The sequence below is a fragment of the Mus caroli genome, unplaced genomic scaffold (assembly GCF_978045245.1).
Source record: "Mus caroli unplaced genomic scaffold, Mus_caroli_1 scaffold_13, whole genome shotgun sequence".
Taxonomy (NCBI): Eukaryota; Metazoa; Chordata; class Mammalia; order Rodentia; family Muridae; genus Mus; species Mus caroli.
Genome location: NW_028227268.1, coordinates 37,596,509 through 37,613,939, shown reverse-complemented (window position 1 = coordinate 37,613,939; position 17,431 = coordinate 37,596,509). Strand labels below are relative to the sequence as shown.

Sequence of the window (17,431 nt, the reverse complement as noted above, 5' to 3'; positions counted from 1 at the left end):
TAGTGAGCCCCAGCAGAATAACCAAGGTAGAGCTTGTCAGGCTCAAGAAAGCCATGGTAGATGCTGCTGGACCATTGAGCCATTTGCCTGGAAATAGACTTGAAGGCTAAGAACAGTAGGCAAGGCATTTATCTGCTCTGGGCTGTTGTATTTTCTTTTTTCCTTATTCCAAAAGTAATCATCTTAACCACAGCCGCACTAGTGACTGTACTATGCTTGGCCCTTGTTAATAGGAGGCGCTCTGCTGGAGAGTGTGGTTTCAGTGAAAATATATAGTATTGTGTACTACACAGTGCTCTTATGTCCCCATCTTGGAGAGACAGCTCAGACAGGTGAAATGACTGCCTCAAGGCCACATTCATCATCAGGAATTTGGAAGAACAAAGGAAGGCAACTGAAAAGGACACTAAAGTTACCTCACAACAGTGTCCAAACACAACATTGTGACGAACATTTAGACTTTCTGTTTGGCTTTTGAGACAGGGTTTCTCTGTGTAGCCCTGGCTGTCCTGGAACTCACTCTATAGACCAGGCTGGCCTGAACTCAGAAATTCTCCTGCCTCTGCCTCCCAAGCGCTGGGACCAAAGGCATGCGCCATTACCCAGCACAATCTAGCTTTCTAATCCAAGCTCTTGATCACCATACTCAACTCCCAGGTGAATCAAAACTGTTCCTAACCAGGCATGGTGGCACACACCTTTAATCCCAGCACTCGGCAGGCAGAGGCAGGCGGATTTCTGAGTTCGAGGCCAGCCTGGTCTACAGAGTGAGTTCCAGGACAGCCAGGGCTACACAGAGAAACCCTGTCTCGAAAAACCAAAAAAAAAAAAAAAAAAAAAACCAACCAAACAAAAAAAAATGTTCCTAAATTGTAGCTGGGTTTTTTGTTTGTTTGTTTGTTTGTTTGTTTGTTTTTTAAGTAGGCTCCTCCTTTCCTTTCTCTTCCTTCCTCTCCCCCTCCCTTCTCTTTCTTGTCTTTCTTCTGTCCTTGCCCTTCCAAAGATTTAGCTTTGCTGGCTGCAGCAATTACCCTAGCTAGCAAGAGCCTGCTTTGTACATTATGATGTGTCTAGGCCTCACAGTCTAAAAGAAACTCATTACAGTGCTACTTAAATGAAACAAGCTACCTTGGCATGTTCCTGAAGCATTGAGAGTTTTTATCAGTTTTGTTGGAAGCACACATCATACCAAGACTTTAACCTCCCTAAGCTGATTCCAGCCAGGCTTCTCTTCCCACTCCATCCTCTCTGGAGGACAGACAGCAGCTCTGTAAGGCTGGTAGACTGTAGCCTAAAAGCTGCCTTAGCTGGAGCTCATAGCAGAGGAGACAGGACGGCATTGATTATAATACGTACTATCAAGGCCTTGATTAAATGTTGTGTGTCTCTTCCCCCCATAACCTGGTAGTTGAGTTTATCTTTCTTTATTGATGGTGGAGGTGGGGAACATGGCTCTTAGAGGTGAATTATCCAGGCTTTCATGCTAATAAGTAGCAGAGCTGAAACTTGAGCCACCTGGATCTTGTAGAAACCTGTTCTTTCTCCTCTGCAGGCTCCACCCGTATTACCTGCCAACTGGTTTGAGACCCAGGTTTCATGGCTCTTGTGTTGTTCCCTCCAGGTGAATGGCCACAGTTTAGGCTCTGATGCCGAAGGTAGGGCCTCCCTCAAGGGAGACCTAAGGGAGTTCCTGGGTGGGGAGATCCCACTGCACCAGCTGGATGACCTCACCAAGGTGAATCCCGTGACACTGGAAACAGGTATGGGCCTTCCTCTTCTCCAGAATGTTGCTCCAAAAGAATAAGGGTACAGCAAAAGTCTTCAACACTGTTTCCTCAGTTGAGACCACGAATTGAGACTCCTGGCCTGGCCTGTGCCCCAGGGAGCCTGGCACTGCACCTGGGCTCCCCAGGGCAGGCTTTGCTCTAGGTTTGGGACTCGTCTTAATTAGATCTTATGTCTATTCAGTGGGGAGCTACAGGGTTCTAATGGCATTTAGCTAATTATAGAGGGAAGGCTGCTTAACAGATGTGTGTCTGGGGTTCTGTCTGTATTTGAGCCAGACTTTGCTAACAGCATCTTTGCCTCAGTCCTGAGGTGCCTGCAGGCCCGATACACAGAAGACATATTTTATACCAATGCTGGCTGTACCTTGGTAGCTCTGAACCCCTTTAAGCACGTCCCTCAACTCTATGCACCAGAGCTGATGCAAGAGTACCATGCTGCACCTCAGCCTCAGGTAAGGCTCCCAGGCTTCCGTCTAAGCCTCCCTGCAGACTCTCCATCCCCATTGGTGCCATGTCCTAGCTCAACAAGAACTCTCAGAAATTTGGACACATAACTAAGGTACAACGTGGAAGACAAATAGTAAATCAGGACTGAAACCTATAATAGAAACATAAAACAAAGGATTTATTATTATTATTATTACTACTTCTTCGACTACTATTACGAAGGACCTTCAGGTATAATTGTGTCCTTAGCTATCTTTTTAGAAAAGAATAAAAGTACATATAAAAAGGGTTGTCTTTGAACAGTCAGCACATGTTCTTCTATACTGAGAATAAATTATTTGAGGGATGGGAGGCAGTGGTGTAGGCTGCGAATGGACATGTGTTCAGGAGGAGGCAAGAACCAGCTGGCTGGCTGGAGAAAGCCTGGGGTGAGGTAATTGGTAAAGGGTTGAAGATGACTACACTGGGCAGAACTCCCACAGCGAGCAGAATTTACTCCGTGTGGAGGTGGGCCTTGGGACAGAATCTGCCAGGGGAATGATAAAAGTGAAAGAAACAGAGAGCACTTGAGGCATCTTAACAGTCCAGTTACTAGGCAGCTGCAGCAAGGTCAGTTAAAGACAGACAGACAGCTCTCAGCTGGCTAGGCTGGTGAGGCATGGGGCAGAGGGCACTGCCCTGCAGTTTATGTAAGAATCCAAGTGCAGTGCAAAGAAGTCGATCCTGAGAGCCCACCTGGTCTGACACACTATCTACCCACTCCTCAAAGGCAAATCATGGTTCCGCTTTTCCACACTGCCCGCTGGATGTCAGCCAGCACGTTAAGGGCAGTATTTGTTGAAAGAAGAAATCCCACAGACGTCCTTACGTGCTGAGGTCTGTGGCAGGTTATATTATTAATGCCTCTGAGCCTCACATAGCTCATCTTTAGGTTAGCCTGCTAATTCTTGGGCAGTCTGCTGTCTAACTTATGTCAGCCTGGCACAAGCAGCTGGGGTCGCCTCAGAGGTGGGAACCTCCACAGAGAAAATGCCTCCATAAGACTGTACTGTGGGCAAACCTGTATGGCGTTTTCTTAATTAGTGATTGATGTGGGAGAGCCCAGCCAATTGTGGTCCTGGATGGTCCTGGATGCTATAAAAAGCAGTATGAGCAAGCACTCCTTTATGGCCTCTGCAAGAACCCTGAGGTTTTTTCCCCTCCTTGAGTTCCTGCTCTGACTGCCTTCAAAGTTGAACTCTGATCTAGAAGTGTGAGCACAATAAACCCTTTCACCCCAAGTTGCTTTGGTCACAGTGTTTCCTTACAGCCATAGAAATCCTAATACAGACAGTAAGTTAAAAGAATTTTTTCAAAATTATAAAATAAATAGGCAGCAGAGCCAGACTATTCAAGGAAAATGTAGAGGTAGCTCTGCTGCTCAGGTGCTCCCCCAGCATACAGAGCTCTGAGTTCCATCGCCAGGACTGTCAAACCAGGTAGAGCAGCTCTCGGGAGGGAGAAGCAGCAGGACCAGAGGCTCATTCCTTGCTCTCAGCTACAGAGCAAGACCCAGGTCACCCGGACTACAGGGAAGCCTGTCCATCCTTAGTGGGATGTGGGGGGAGAGGGCTCAGTGGTTAGGAACATTGGCTGTTCTTCTAGAGATCCTGAGTTCAAATCCCAGCAACCACATGGTGGCTCACAACCATCTGTAATGGGATCTGATGCCCCTTCTGGTGTGTATGAAGTGTGTCTACAGTGTACTCACATACATAAATAAATAAATCTTAAAAAAAAAAAATCTTAAAAAAAAAGCACTTTCTGCTCTCTCTGAGAATTAGGGTTCAATTCCTAACACAAGTGTGATGGTTCACAGCTATCTTTAACTCCAGTCCCAAGGAATCTGACATCAAATTCTGGCCTCGAAGGGCCAGATATGTGGTACAGACATACATGCAACAAAACACCCATACACATAAGATAATTTTTTTTTTTAATTTAAGAAATAAAATCAGACGAGAGCATAAGGTCACAGAGTGCTGGAAGCTAGCTACATCCATGCTGAGAGAAGCTTAGTGGATGAATCAGCCATAGGTGTTTTGCAATTGGGCCTAACTTCATGGCGTCTGGGCAGGTATTTTTGAAGGAAGGATGCTAGCACCACTCCTGGTAGCCTTCCAGTCTAGGCTGTCATTGAATCGCTCACTCTTGAAAACCAGTACTCATGTGACTTTGATATTCCAGAAATTGAAACCCCACATCTTCACAGTGGGTGAACAGACCTATAGGAATGTCAAGAGCCTGATTGAGCCGGTCAACCAGTCCATCGTGGTCAGTGGAGAGAGTGGAGCCGGGAAGGTAAGAGTGCCAGCTTTTGATCCAGCCCCTCAACCTAGCTCGGTAAGCAGGAAGGCAAGGGCCACTGCCTGTGTCGTCGTCATTGGCCGCCAAGTCACTCACAGATAGGGAGTCTGTGTGCGGGGGTCAGAAAGCACCATACCAGAAGTCAGAAGATAGGGCTCCAGGGCAGCCTCCACTGCTAGCTCTGCTGCCACCCTGGTGAGGTACTTTCCCCTCACAACTTCACCCTCTCGCTAGAATCTCTCTAGAATCTTTAGAAACAGCGGTCAGGGAGTCCCGCGTAGTGGCTCAACACTTAGAGTACCTCAGAAAGGCTCCTAACATCAAAGGCCTCAGTCAGTTCACTTGTGACATGGAAGAGCACCAACATGGGACTTCTGTGTGAGCGTGAAGGAACCTCTGCCTTGTGACATGGCGACACACACCTGTAATGGCAGGATTTCCGAAGTGATGTGGGAAGATCACACAGCAGCCTGGAGCAGGTAGTGAGACGCTTTATCTTGTTACTCTTAGAGGATCAGGTTCAATTCCCAGCAACTATGTGGTGGTTAATAAGCATCCGAAACTAGTTCTAGAAGATCTGATGCTCCCTTCTGACCTCTGTGGGCCCTGCACAGAGGTGTTGCAGACATACATTCAGGCAAACAACCATACACATAAAATAAAAAATAATTATGCTATTTATAAAAAAAAAAAAAACTTTTTACGAACCCTGCTGGGGTTGTCGGTGACATTGGTAACGTCAAGGGCCGTGTATGAGAAGCAGCTCCTGGCATGGCCAGAGGGCCTTATAGATGGGACCTCAGCAGGAGAGATAGGGGTTGCATAAACAAGGATTTCTACAGCTAGTGAGAGGAAACGGTCAACTCAGGCCTCGCCCAGCTGCCTCTCCCTTCCCATGGCACTTTATGAGGGATTCTTTGGACTATAAGCCCCTTTAGCCTACACTGATGTCAGAGTACTCTAGGACTGGGGAGAACCTGGCCAACAACCAACACAAGCAGAACTCAGTTACCCTTCACTGAGTAGCCATTATGGCCATGGGCTGGGCCTGCTTTCTGTTTTTATTTTTTAACATTTAATTAGTTGTGGGTGGGGTGGTCCTTGTGCACAGCACATGTGTAGAGGTCAGAGGAAAGTTCTTGGGAGTCAGTTCTCTCTTCCGCATGTGTATCTGAGACATAGAACTCGGGTCATCAGGCGCGGCATTGAGAACCTTGACCTGTTGAGCAATCTTATTGGCCCTTTGTTTGTATGTTTGCTGTACAGGAGATTAAATCTGGGACCCTGAATGTGCTATGCAGGCATGCTACCAACGAACTATGATACATCCCCAGACCTTACTTTATGTTTTATTTTTGAGGCAAGGTCTCAGTAAGTTGACCAGATGGCCTTGAACTCACTTGCATAGTCTAGCCCTCTTCTGGCCTCTATGGGCACCAGACATACCTGCAACCAAAACACCTGTAAACACAATGCAATAAAATTAAAACCTAAAATATAACCTTAAAAAAGACCTACTTCCAGGTAGTCAGAATGGGGGATAGGGTCCCCCTATTATTACCTATTAATTGGAGACAATATTTCAGTCCACATAATACCTTAAACAAAAGGGAAAAATCAGTTACCTGCCTTCAGCCCCAAGTACAGAAGCAATGCAGAACTAAGCTTGCTTGCATAGTGTTCTAGGGCATAGCTGAGGGTAGACTACCTGTCTGGCATTCACAAGGCCTTGAATTCATTCCTTAGTTCCATCAAAGTTAAATACTAATCAAATCCAAAGTCAGCAGAAGAAAGACGGTGAAAATAATACGCTAGGAAACAAAAACAGTATAAAAACCAAATGGATTCCAAGGATTTTGTTTTGCAGTGTGAGTTTTGAGTTACAGACCAGGTATATGAAAGGCAAATGTTCTACCACTGAGCCACATACTCAGCAAACACAGCCTTTAAAAAAGGTGGATAAAGTCTGCACCTTCATGATGCACATACATACACATAGACACATAAAATTAGATAAACTAAGTCTTTCTTTCTTTCTTTTTTTTAGTTTTTCGAGACAGGGTTTCTCTGTGTAGCCCTGGCTGTCCTGGAACTCACTCTGTAGACCAGGCTGGCCTCGAACTCAGAAATCCACCTGCCTCTGCCTCCCAAGCGCTGGGATTAAAGGTGTGTGCCACCACCACCGGGCAAGTCTTTCTTTTTAGAAAAAAAAAAAAAAAAAAAAAGTTAAAATTGATATTATTCTTGCAAAGAAAGTGCCAGCCCCAGATAGCGTCACTTATGAATTCTGCCAAGCATTAAAAGAAGAAATGCTACAAACCCTCAAAGTCTGACAGAAAATAGAAGAAAGTGAACACCTCCACCCTAAAGAATTTGATAAGAGAAGAGGTGGGATGGGTTGTTAGGAGCTCAAGTCCAGCCTGAACCATAAGAGCTTGTCTCAAAAAAAAATCAGGGAAAGCTGTAGAGTAATTTATCAAAGTTATTTATAGGACAGAAAGTCAACGTGGAAAGATCCAACTCTATTCTTCTAATATAGTGTACATTTATAACCTCTAAAGAGACTAAAGGACAAAGTATTAGAAGTTTAAGTAGCTATATCTCATTTTGGCTGATCAAAACCAAGGAGTATAAATTTTATTAGATTGACTTTAAAATAGAGCATGGTCATTTAGTAGGTTGTTTTTGTTTATTTTTTGTTGTTGTTTTGAATCAGAGTCTCTGGATAGCCCTGGCTGACCTGGAATTCACTGTGTAGACCAGGCTGGCCCTCACAGAGGTCCTCCTGACTTTGCTTCTGGAGGACTGGGATTAGATTCACATGCCACATGCTCAGCCAATAGTAGGTTTTGTGAGAATAAAGTTTAAAATGTCTAGGTTTGGCTTTTTTGTATCATTTTTCTGTTTGTTTCATCAGTTAAAAAAATAGATGTAGCCCCTGGGCAGTGGTAGCATACACCTTTAATCCCAGCACTCAGGAGGCAGAGGCACTCAATCTCCCGAGTCCCAGGCCAGCCTGGTCTACAAAGGGAGTTCTTGGACATCCAAGGCTACACAGAGAAACCTGGTATTGGGAGTAGGGAAATAGATGTAGCTTGGCATGGAGTTGTAAGCCTTTGAGCGGGAAGATTTCTGTGATCTCAAGACCAGCCTGATCTACAAAGAATGTTCCAGGCTAGAAAGGACTACATAGTGAAATCCTGTCCCAAACATAAATAAATAGGACAAAAGTAGATACATAAACTAGATATGAGAAATAAATAAAGATAGATATAAGCCCAGCATCTCCAGGGTCCATAAGCAAATGCACACAAGCCTCCTATGAAAGAATCAGTGACAGCTCTGAGGCCTCAGAGATGGCGGGTAGCCTACCAGGTCTCGGCTGGCGGAGTGGGGAGGGTGTCGCCCATGCACTCCAGCCTCTTTCCTTAGAGCATCTTCTGAGCTGAGAGAAGCAGAGGTGTGCACCCCCTCTTCACAGGCAGGAAGTGCCTTGCCCAAGGCACAGCTGAACTCAGCATCCATGCATTTGTGCAGGCAGCATTTGATGGATGAACGCTGTGGTGGGCATCTCTCTCGGGCCCTGTCGTGGGAGGGAATAAGAACCAGGACTCTACCCGCATGGCTGCTTTTCTACAGACATGGACATCCCGATGCCTGATGAAGTTCTATGCGGTGGTGGCTGCCTCACCTACTTCCTGTGAGAACCATAAGATTGCAGAGAGGATTGAACAGCGGATTCTGAACTCCAACCCTGTCATGGAAGCTTTTGGTGAGCTCAGGGTCCTTGCACTGCCCTCTGGTGCCATCTCCTCTGAGACTCTTTAACTACCTAGGTGCTAACCTCTTCCCAGATTCCCTCAGCTTCTGTGTTAAAGGTGCTACCGTATGGGGAGAAGCTTGGTGCTAGAGCCTGGCATCTGCGAGACCCCTTTTCTAGATAGACCAGGCACCATCTGGCGCATCTAAAACAGCTGCACAGAAAGTGCCTTTGCTCATCTAGTCAAAGGCTTGTCTTTCCGCTGAGTTTCCTCACGGGCCAAAAGAAGGGAGTTTGTCAAAGGTGGCATAGCTTTTGTGGGGGTGTTGTTTGGGAGGTATTTTCCTTTTTTGTTTTTGTTGTTTTTAGGGAAGGGGGTTGTTTTGGTTTGTTTGGGATTTTGTGAGTTTTTGGTTTGTTGTCTCCCCCCACCCCCCAGACAGTTCCCCCTATCTAGCTCTGGCTGTCCTGGAACTCATGAAGACCAGGCTGTCCTCACACTCACGGATCTGTCAGCCTCCAGCTCTGATTAAAGGATTATGCAGTGACACCTGGCTTACGGTGGCGTACCTTTTAGTGTCCACATGCTGTGTCTGTCTAAAACCTGTAGGAAGCGCTTGCTTTCACCTCTTCCTTGACTGGGGCTGAAGAGAGAACTCAGTGGTTCAAAGCATTTATTGCTCTCGTAGAAGATCTGAGTTCAGTTCCCAGAATCCACATGATGGCTCACACCTCCCATAACCCCATCCCATAATTCCAGTTCCAAGGGATTGTCCACCTCTTCTGACCTCTTGCGGGTACTAGGCACGGATGTGGCACACATACATGAATGCAGACAAAACACTCACACATAGAAGAAGAAAGCAGCCCTGATTAGCTAGGCTTGTTTCCTGGTCCTGGTCCAGAACCCAGTTGCCAAAGCCCACGTGCCCATTCCATAATCTTGACCCCCACGACAGAAAAATCAGCAAAGGGGCCTTTAGGTGACAGGGCCTGTAGAGACAGGGGCACACCCACAGCAGCTTATGAAAGTTGTGCAAGCCAGGAGAGTGGGTGTAAACCCGGGTGTGGTCTCTAGGGAATGCGTGCACACTGAGGAACAGCAACAGCAGCCGCTTCGGGAAGTTCATTCAGCTCCAACTCAACAGGTAAGGGCGACCGCCGCTCAGCAAACGGGGCAGCAGAGGCTGGGGCAGCAAACGGGGCAGCAGAGGCGGGGATTGGACGGAGCCGGGCAGTCACCAGCCTGGGTCACCCCCGTAGGCAAAGCTGTCCTTAGCTTATACGCTGTATCTATGGGCTTCTCAAGCTCAGTAAACTCTGGAGGTGGCCTGGTTTTAACCTAGAAAGTCATAGCTGCTGTGACCTGGAACTATAGTGTTCTCATGGGCTCTGTGCTCACAAACTTCTTTGTTAAATGCCTCTTTAGGATAGAAGCTAGGGCATCAGCTCACAGAGGTGACCACCATGCAAGAGAATGTCCCAGAACACTCAAAGACATTCTGAGTCTTGTTTGAGACAAGAGTTTCGTATAGCCCAGGTTAACCTTGAACTCCTGCTTTTCCTGGCCACTACACCTGGCTTTCCAAGGACATTCTGAATGTTCCCTACCCAAGAAAAGCTTGGAAGGGATTTGCCTGGTGGCAGTCTGGTGTACAGCTATTGCTAATGGCTGTGGAATGAGGGATAATGATACCAGGCTCTGCTTCTGTGTGTTGTGCCAGAGCCCAGCAGATGACAGGAGCTGCAGTCCAGACCTACCTCCTAGAGAAAACCCGTGTGGCCTGTCAGGCCTCCAGTGAGAGGAACTTTCACATCTTCTACCAGGTCTGTGTCAGATGAAATGCACTGTGCTTCAGGCAAGGCTGGGTGGCTTGTCCCTCTACCCTAGCACGCTCTATCCCTGGCCCCTTGGCCTGCTCTCAAGCAGAGCTGCTCACCAGGCACAGTTTGGGCACAGAGGTTTCCTGCCTCCATCAGACCAGAAGGTCCTTGAGCAGGGCTCTGTCTTCTAAATAGAAGTTACATTACCCACAGTAGACTGAGGGCACTTTAGAGTGGACACTTTCCCTCAACAGCGTGAGGGCTGCTCTGGAATTGTCCCTTCCCAGGACTGGGCTTTTCCGGGGCGTTGGTAGAGCTCCTCGCACCCAGAGGCAGCTTCTTTTGGCAAGGAGAGATACCTCTCTAATCGAGATAAGGACTCCCCTGCAAGAGTCAGGTATTCTGCATCAGACCACCAGTTTTCCGGGAAGATGGTTGTTTCAGTGAGGCTGGAGACATCCCAGACAGAGACGTTCCTTTTCCCCATGCTCTGCACTCAGCCTTTCAGTTGCTGACATTTCTTGCTCCTCATTCTAACCCCAGGCTTGCAGGGCCTCCCACCCCCAACTCAGCCTCCTGTCCACCCCTTCCCACAGATTTGCAAAGGAGCCACCGAGGATGAAAGGCTCCAATGGCACCTCCCTGAGGGAACTGCCTTCTCCTGGCTACCCAATCCAGAAAGCAGTTTGGAAGGTAGGAGGAGCCTCCCCAGACTGCCCCAAAGCCCTACCCATTCTGCCCAGGGCCTGTCTCCTGTCCCCCACTCACCCTGCTGACCACTGGGCTGTGACATGGATTCTTTTCAGAGGATTGTTTCGAGGTGACCAGAGAGGCCATGCTCCATCTGGGCATCGACACCCCCACCCAGAACAACATCTTTAAGGTCAGAAGAAAAGCCATGCTACTTACACTTAGAGGTGATGGTAGCCCTTCTCATGGATTGTCCCTGGACTTGGAACCCTCTTTCCATGAGTGCCTAGGACTTCAGGCCCTATTGGACCATATCCAAGGAGCTGGCTGCCACTCTGTGGGGAGCCTGGAGACGTGTGCTGGACTGGACTGGGCCATAGGGTCAGTGACACGTCATGTAGTCCTTGAGTAATGAACATGGTGCAGTGACTCGCAAGCCCAGAACACAAGCACTTTGGGGCAGGTTTTATTACCATGACGAGAATAGAGAAATCACCTTTTTCTGTTTAACACTTGAAAGCTTAGAAATTATATTCACATCTCTTAGCTCACTTGGTTTTATCAAGTCTCTTGTGCATAAAGATTTTTTTCCATTTTATACTTGAGAAAATCTGAAGTAGAGAAACCGAAGACACCACAAAGAGACAAAGTTGGTTTCAGGAGTTGTTATTCCGAATGCCCACCTCTTCCTGTTCCCCAACCCATCCTCTGCCTCCCTCTTCCTCTGGGAACCCAGAGAGCTAGCCTCATCTGCCTTTGCTGAAGGCCAACTGCTTCCCCCTCTTCCTCATGCCCTAGAGCAACAAGATGGGAACAGGGACAAGGAAGCCACTGCAGGAAAATGGGGATATTGATGGCCTCCACATGGTGTTTAGGAAGCTAAGGTGCCTCACCCAATATGGACACTGAGATAAGTGTTTGTGCAGAAGGGCAGTACATGGAGACCAGCCAGAGGAAGTGGACACTAGGAGTCTACGCATTAGTGCTGGTTTGAAGATGTTATGACGTATTTACGTGGCAGGGAAGACACCATGATCAGCAGGACTCATCCATTCCACTGAAGATGTTATGACATTATGCCACAGCCATGCTGCCCTGGTAGTTTGGGACCAAAAGGCCAGTAGCACATAGAGATGATCTGTCTTGGGGCCAGACAGTAATGGCAGGAGAGGCTCTGTTCTCTTACTATGAGGTCCAGGGGCTCCAAGGTTACTGGTCCTTCCAAGGCTTGAAGTTACCCATATAGGTCATTGAAGGCACGGGCAGAAGGGTGGCACCTACTGCAGAGACCAGGATCACAGCCCCCTAGGCTGAATTATCACAGCCCAGTAATGCTGAGAAAGGGCCCAGGAAACCATGGCTAAGCCTCACCCGGCAGAAATGCCCTGGCCCGTAACAGGAGCGGTACTCCCAGGCAGACCATTGTGAAGTGAGCAGTGGGACAGACGATGGATGGAGGCAGGCCTTGCTGGTTGCTCTGGAAGGTATCTGAAGTCCTGCTGCCTAGTCGCTAATCTCACCTCTCTCCTAGGCTGGACATTAACCTCCTATCTCTGCTATGGGCATCCTCATGGCATGTGCCCACAGAATGTTGTAGAGATTGTGTTGGGATCTCTACCATACGAAATCTTGTCTGACAGAGACAGCCAAAGGGGCAGTCATCAGGAGCTCCCTTCTGTTGTTGTGACATCAGCATGAGGACTCATCTTCTTGGTCAGGCCAAGCTCCTGCCTCCTGACCATCCCTTCTGCCCTTCAGGTCCTAGCTGGACTGCTGCACCTTGGCAATGTCCATTTTGTTGACTCAGAGGATGAAGCCCTGCCCTGCCAAGTGATGGATGATACCAAGGGTGAGAGAAGAGGATGGGGGAATAATGCGCCTGGCAGGAATGGCTAGCTGTTGTGGAATGTGGTGGGAAATTGAAGGGTGAACTTTTCAGTGTAGCGCCCTTGACTAAACCATCTGCTGTAAGGCCCACCATGGATAATTTACTCCACAGCCTCTGATGAAGCCAGCAATGTTGTCTTCAACAATCAGAGTCAGGTGGCTTGGAAAGTGATTTGTCCAATTCTAACACTGTGACTTCAAGTCCTGCCTCTGCCACGTAAGGAGGCCTTGGGCAAGCCTCTTCACCCACTCAGTTCCAGTGTTTGCCTAAGGAGGGCCCTCCTTTCTCCCCCAGTCTCTGTGAGGACCTCAGCCTTGCTGCTGCAGCTCCCAGAAAAAATGCTGCTGGAGAGTATGCAGATTCGAACCATCAAGGCAGGCAGGCAGCAGCAGGTGTTCCAGAAGCCCTGCTCCCGAGCCGAGTGTGACACACGCAGAGACTGTCTGGCCAAACTGATCTATGCACGGTGAGTGACTCACTCTGGGCCTTCACTTCCCCGTAGCCTGTGTAGGGTTGGACCAAACATTGTGAGACAATAGATACAGGTCCAAGATAGTGGAAGCTGGAGAACGCAGACCAGTTGCTGGGCTCCCAGGAGATTCAGGGCATAACTCCCAGGTTTGCCCTAAACCCTGCCTTTGGCCTCTGTGCCTCTATTGAATGGAGAAGTTGCTCCAAAGGTGCTCTCCACCTTTACAGCTGGAGGTTGAGACTGTTGAGTAGTATATAGGCTTCTCTGTCACCTGTACCCTGGGACCTTAGGTCATTCATCTGGGGAATTAGAGAGGGGTCCTAGCCAGAAGCTCAGCTCAACAGTCCCGTCACCAGAATACACAACAGGCAGGAAGGAGCCCAGCATGGCAGGGAAGGTGGGTCCTCACCTTTCTTGGAACATGACATCCTCTGGCTATGTGGTCAAACACTGTCTTATGTTGAGTTTTGAGAACCTTCAGAGTACCTTGTAAAGGCTATGAGAGGCTCAGACTCCCCTGAGATTACTGTGGCCGGTGTTTAGATAGGAGTATGTGAAATCTTGGACAACCCCGTTCAGAGCCAAGAATCTGAGGTCTTCCTAAGCCCTTGTCAACTAGAGACAGATACTTCTGCCTCAAAGCAGGTTTTAGGTCAGAAGTTGTGGAATTTTTGTAGTTCGAGTTATTTTAAGACAGGGTCTTACTGTATGACTCTGGCTGGCCTGGAACTTAATGTCAGTGCTGTAATTAAAGGTGTGTACATTACACCCAACAGCCAAAAGATTTTTAAGATTTTTTAAGTAACTCTACAAGTTACTGCACAATGGAAAGTTACAGATAGAGAGCTCTTCTAGCTAAAGAGCATTTACACATGGCAGCTGTCATGTTACAATAGTCCACATGGAAGCCGCCATGTTACAATAGTCTACTTACTTTAAGTATCTTTTTTTTTTTTTTTTTTTTTTTTTTTTGGTTTTTTGAGACAGGGTTTCTCTATACAGCCCTGGCTGTCCTGGAACTCACTTTGTAGACCAGGCTGACCTCGAACTCAGAAATCCGCCTGCCTCTGCCTCCCGAGTGCTGGGATTAAAGGCGTGCGCCACCACGCCCGGCTTTTACTTTAAGTATCTTGCATGAAAGTTTGAACCCCTGTTGAAAAAAAAAAAGTCTACTGAATTAAACCAGTTGGAGAATAATTACTTAAAGAGAAATTAGGCGTAGTGGCCACCTCTAAGCCCAGCATATTTTAGGCTGAAGTAGGGGCTGTTCGTTCCATACCAGAGTCTCTATGTAGGCCCTGTTTCCACAATGGGGCAGGGGAAGGCAGTGTGCAGGGAAGACGTCCTTTGAACAGTTTTGTGCTCAGTGCCACCTTGTATAGAAGTGTCATTTTCTCGGGACTAGCGACAGCTGCAATAGGGAATGCCATTGCCTTGTGATTTACTCACACACACATGTTAGGGCTGGGGAGGAGGTGGCAGCTCCTGAAGTCTTCCTGGGGAACTCAGTGTACTCAGCTTACACAAATGCAACTGGGGCCTGCCAGTATCTTCTAGTCATGGAGTTAGCTGGCGATGGGTCGTGTGACTAATGCAGACCCATACCCTGCCTGACCTGGGAGCCTAGCTGTCCTGTCCTGCTAGAACAGGTTAGATCTGTGTATACCTAGAAATATATGCCCAGACCCTGCCTCTGCTGTAGGTCAAGATTGCATAAGCCAGGAACAAGAGGATTTAGCCTTTGGCCTGGTAGGTTCAGAACTCAGGACCTTTTAGCACGTGGCATCCTTCCTGGGAGGGCAGTTTTAACACATCTTACTCTTTCTCACCAACAGGCTGTTCGACTGGCTGGTGTCTGTGATCAACAGCAGCATCTGTGCAGACTCCAAATCATGGACTGCCTTCATAGGTAGCAGGGAACCCTCCAGAAAATAAGCCGTTGGACCCAGGGTGGAGGAAGGGTCCCTGGATCACGTGGGTGCCTGGGAGCAGCTCCTTCCCTCTCTCTGCTAGTGTCCCCATCCATTCATCCAAGAGTTTGGTGATATTTCTACGTTTGATTGCTCACAGATATGTCCATCCATGGCTCTCTAGACAGACCAGTTTACGCCTTATCCCTGATGGTCCTTTTTCTCCTAGTCCCAGGAAGGTAGTCAGGGGCACAGTTGAGGGCAGCATTGTTGTACGTTGGGTTGGGTGAATCAAATAGGGAATTAATTAAAATTAAAAGCCTAGAGATGCCAACACAGTTCGCTTAAAAAGGGGCATCAGCTGGGCTGGTGAAATAAGGTCCTCTGAACAAGGTCGATACAGAGGACATTCGCTGTATCACACAAAAAAACAGGACCCAGTAGCCTCAAGGGGGAACCTGTTGGGACCAGAGGATTCAGACTTGAAGGTGGGCTGATGCCTGAGCCGCCCTTCATTCAGATGTGTGACTTTCTGCTTGCTCTGATGTAGTATGAAGCAAGGGAAGAGGTCCTGGGGCCTACATAGGTGGGTTATGGGAGCAGGAGACTGTCATCACTCAACCTCATCCCAAGGCTGATTGAGGCCTCCACAAGGGTGCAGCCACTTGGGCTCCTGTCCTTGTCATCTCTACCACTGTGTAGTAGCCCCATGGTTCTCTCCTCTCTTCCCAGGTCTGCTAGATGTGTATGGGTTTGAGTCATTTCCTAAAAACAGTTTGGAACAGCTGTGCATCAACTATGCCAATGAGAAGCTACAGCAGCACTTCGTGGCTCACTACCTCAGGGCCCAGCAGGTGAGGGATAGGGCAAGGCAAGGCAGCCTTCCGGAGGCACCTTTGTTCCTTGTTTTATGAATTGAGAAATAATAACTATGTCAGAAACTGTTTTTTTTTTTTTTTGGTTTTCCGAGACAGGGTTTCTCTGTATAGCCCTGGCTGTCCTGGAACTCACTCTGTAGACCAGGCTGGCCTCGAACTCAGAAATCCGCCTGCCTCTGCCTCCCGAGTGCTGGGATTAAAGGCATGCGTCACCACTGCCCGGCTCAGAAACTGTTTTAATATTCTCTGTTCCTTAATGCTCCTCTGGAACTTGCTTTCTCCCATCCCTGCTCCATCTCTAGGAGGAGTACGAAGTTGAGGGCCTGGAGTGGTCATTTGTCAACTACCAGGACAACCAGACCTGCTTAGATCTCCTTGAAGGGAGCCCCATCAGCATCTGTTCCCTCATAAATGAGGTAAGGTGCTTAGGCCAGTGAGCCGGCCAACAGAGCCGGTCTCTGGGCTTTTCTGGTGCCTTGGTGATTATTTTGTGTGCTCTTTTGTCCGCCTCTCTCCCCCATCTACAAATAAGTGTGCTAATCCCCGGACTCTCCCTGGAGTTGCTATAATGCTTATGTTACAACTCTGCTACCGTGGGTCCAGACACTGAGGATGCTGCATGTGTGTGAAGACCTCAACACTGTGATGACTGCCTACTCCCATCCCACAGGAATGCCGCCTTAACCGGCCAAGCAGTGCAGCACAACTACAGACGCGCATCGAGAGCACGCTGGCAGGACGGCCCTGCCTGGGCCATAACAAGCTCAGCCGGGAGCCCAGCTTCGTGGTTGTGCATTTCGCGGGACCTGTACGGTACCACACAGCTGGCCTGGTGGAAAAGAACAAGGTGAGCCTGGGCCACAGCATAGAGCTACCGGATAAGGAAGCTGAGTCACTGCTGCATGTACAAAGTAGTTCCTGTAGGGCATCTACTTTCTCCTCAGTTTCCTTCCCTCAAAATCCAGGCTCACTCTCTTGAGCCCTGCCTAGGATCTTTGCTAATCCATCCTGAGCTGCCTGGAAGTGGTCCATGTTACACATGGCTCCTCTTGGCACGCAGACCCAGTCTTCTTGGGATTCCAGCCTGCCCTCCCCAGGAGCCCTGTACTTGAGGAGAGGGGGTGGCCAGCACTAGGAAGCAGCTCACCTCTCTGTCTGCCGCCCTTTCCGATAGGACCCTGTTCCCCCTGAGCTGACTGAGCTCCTGCAGCAATCCCAAGACCCCCTGCTCACGATGCTGTTTCCTGCCAACCCTGAAGAGAAGACCCAGGAAGAGCTGTCTGGCCAGAGCCGGGCTCCTGCATTGACTGTGGTGTCCAAGTTCAAGGTGGGTCTAGTTGTGCTGACATGAAGTGCTCAATACAACTGTCTACTGAGAGCCCCTCAAAACTGGGGCTGTTTACTGGGGAGCAGTGATGTGCCGTGCAGA

At 48.4% G+C, this 17,431-nt stretch overlaps 1 protein-coding gene across 2 annotated transcripts in view; it reads left to right on the top strand.

The window, feature by feature from the left end:
• Positions 1–17,431, top strand: part of Myo19 (myosin XIX) — a 30,037-nt gene that overhangs the window by 3,252 nt on the left and 9,354 nt on the right. Inside the window, exons 3-17 of one of the 2 annotated variants that reach the window (XM_021176605.3) lie at positions 1,622–1,760; positions 2,091–2,239; positions 4,461–4,574; positions 8,220–8,352; positions 9,419–9,488; positions 10,065–10,167; positions 10,761–10,857; positions 10,971–11,047; positions 12,613–12,703; positions 13,037–13,208; positions 15,050–15,123; positions 15,857–15,978; positions 16,305–16,418; positions 16,673–16,849; positions 17,177–17,329. In XM_021176605.3, the coding sequence (XP_021032264.1) occupies positions 1,622–1,760; positions 2,091–2,239; positions 4,461–4,574; positions 8,220–8,352; positions 9,419–9,488; positions 10,065–10,167; positions 10,761–10,857; positions 10,971–11,047; positions 12,613–12,703; positions 13,037–13,208; positions 15,050–15,123; positions 15,857–15,978; positions 16,305–16,418; positions 16,673–16,849; positions 17,177–17,329 (1,785 nt within the window). Of the gene's footprint in view, positions 1–1,621; positions 1,761–2,090; positions 2,240–4,460; positions 4,575–8,219; positions 8,353–9,418; positions 9,489–10,064; positions 10,168–10,760; positions 10,858–10,970; positions 11,048–12,612; positions 12,704–13,036; positions 13,209–15,049; positions 15,124–15,856; positions 15,979–16,304; positions 16,419–16,672; positions 16,850–17,176; positions 17,330–17,431 lie in introns of those variants that run through there. The other variant, XM_085829708.1, reaches the window with a different exon arrangement.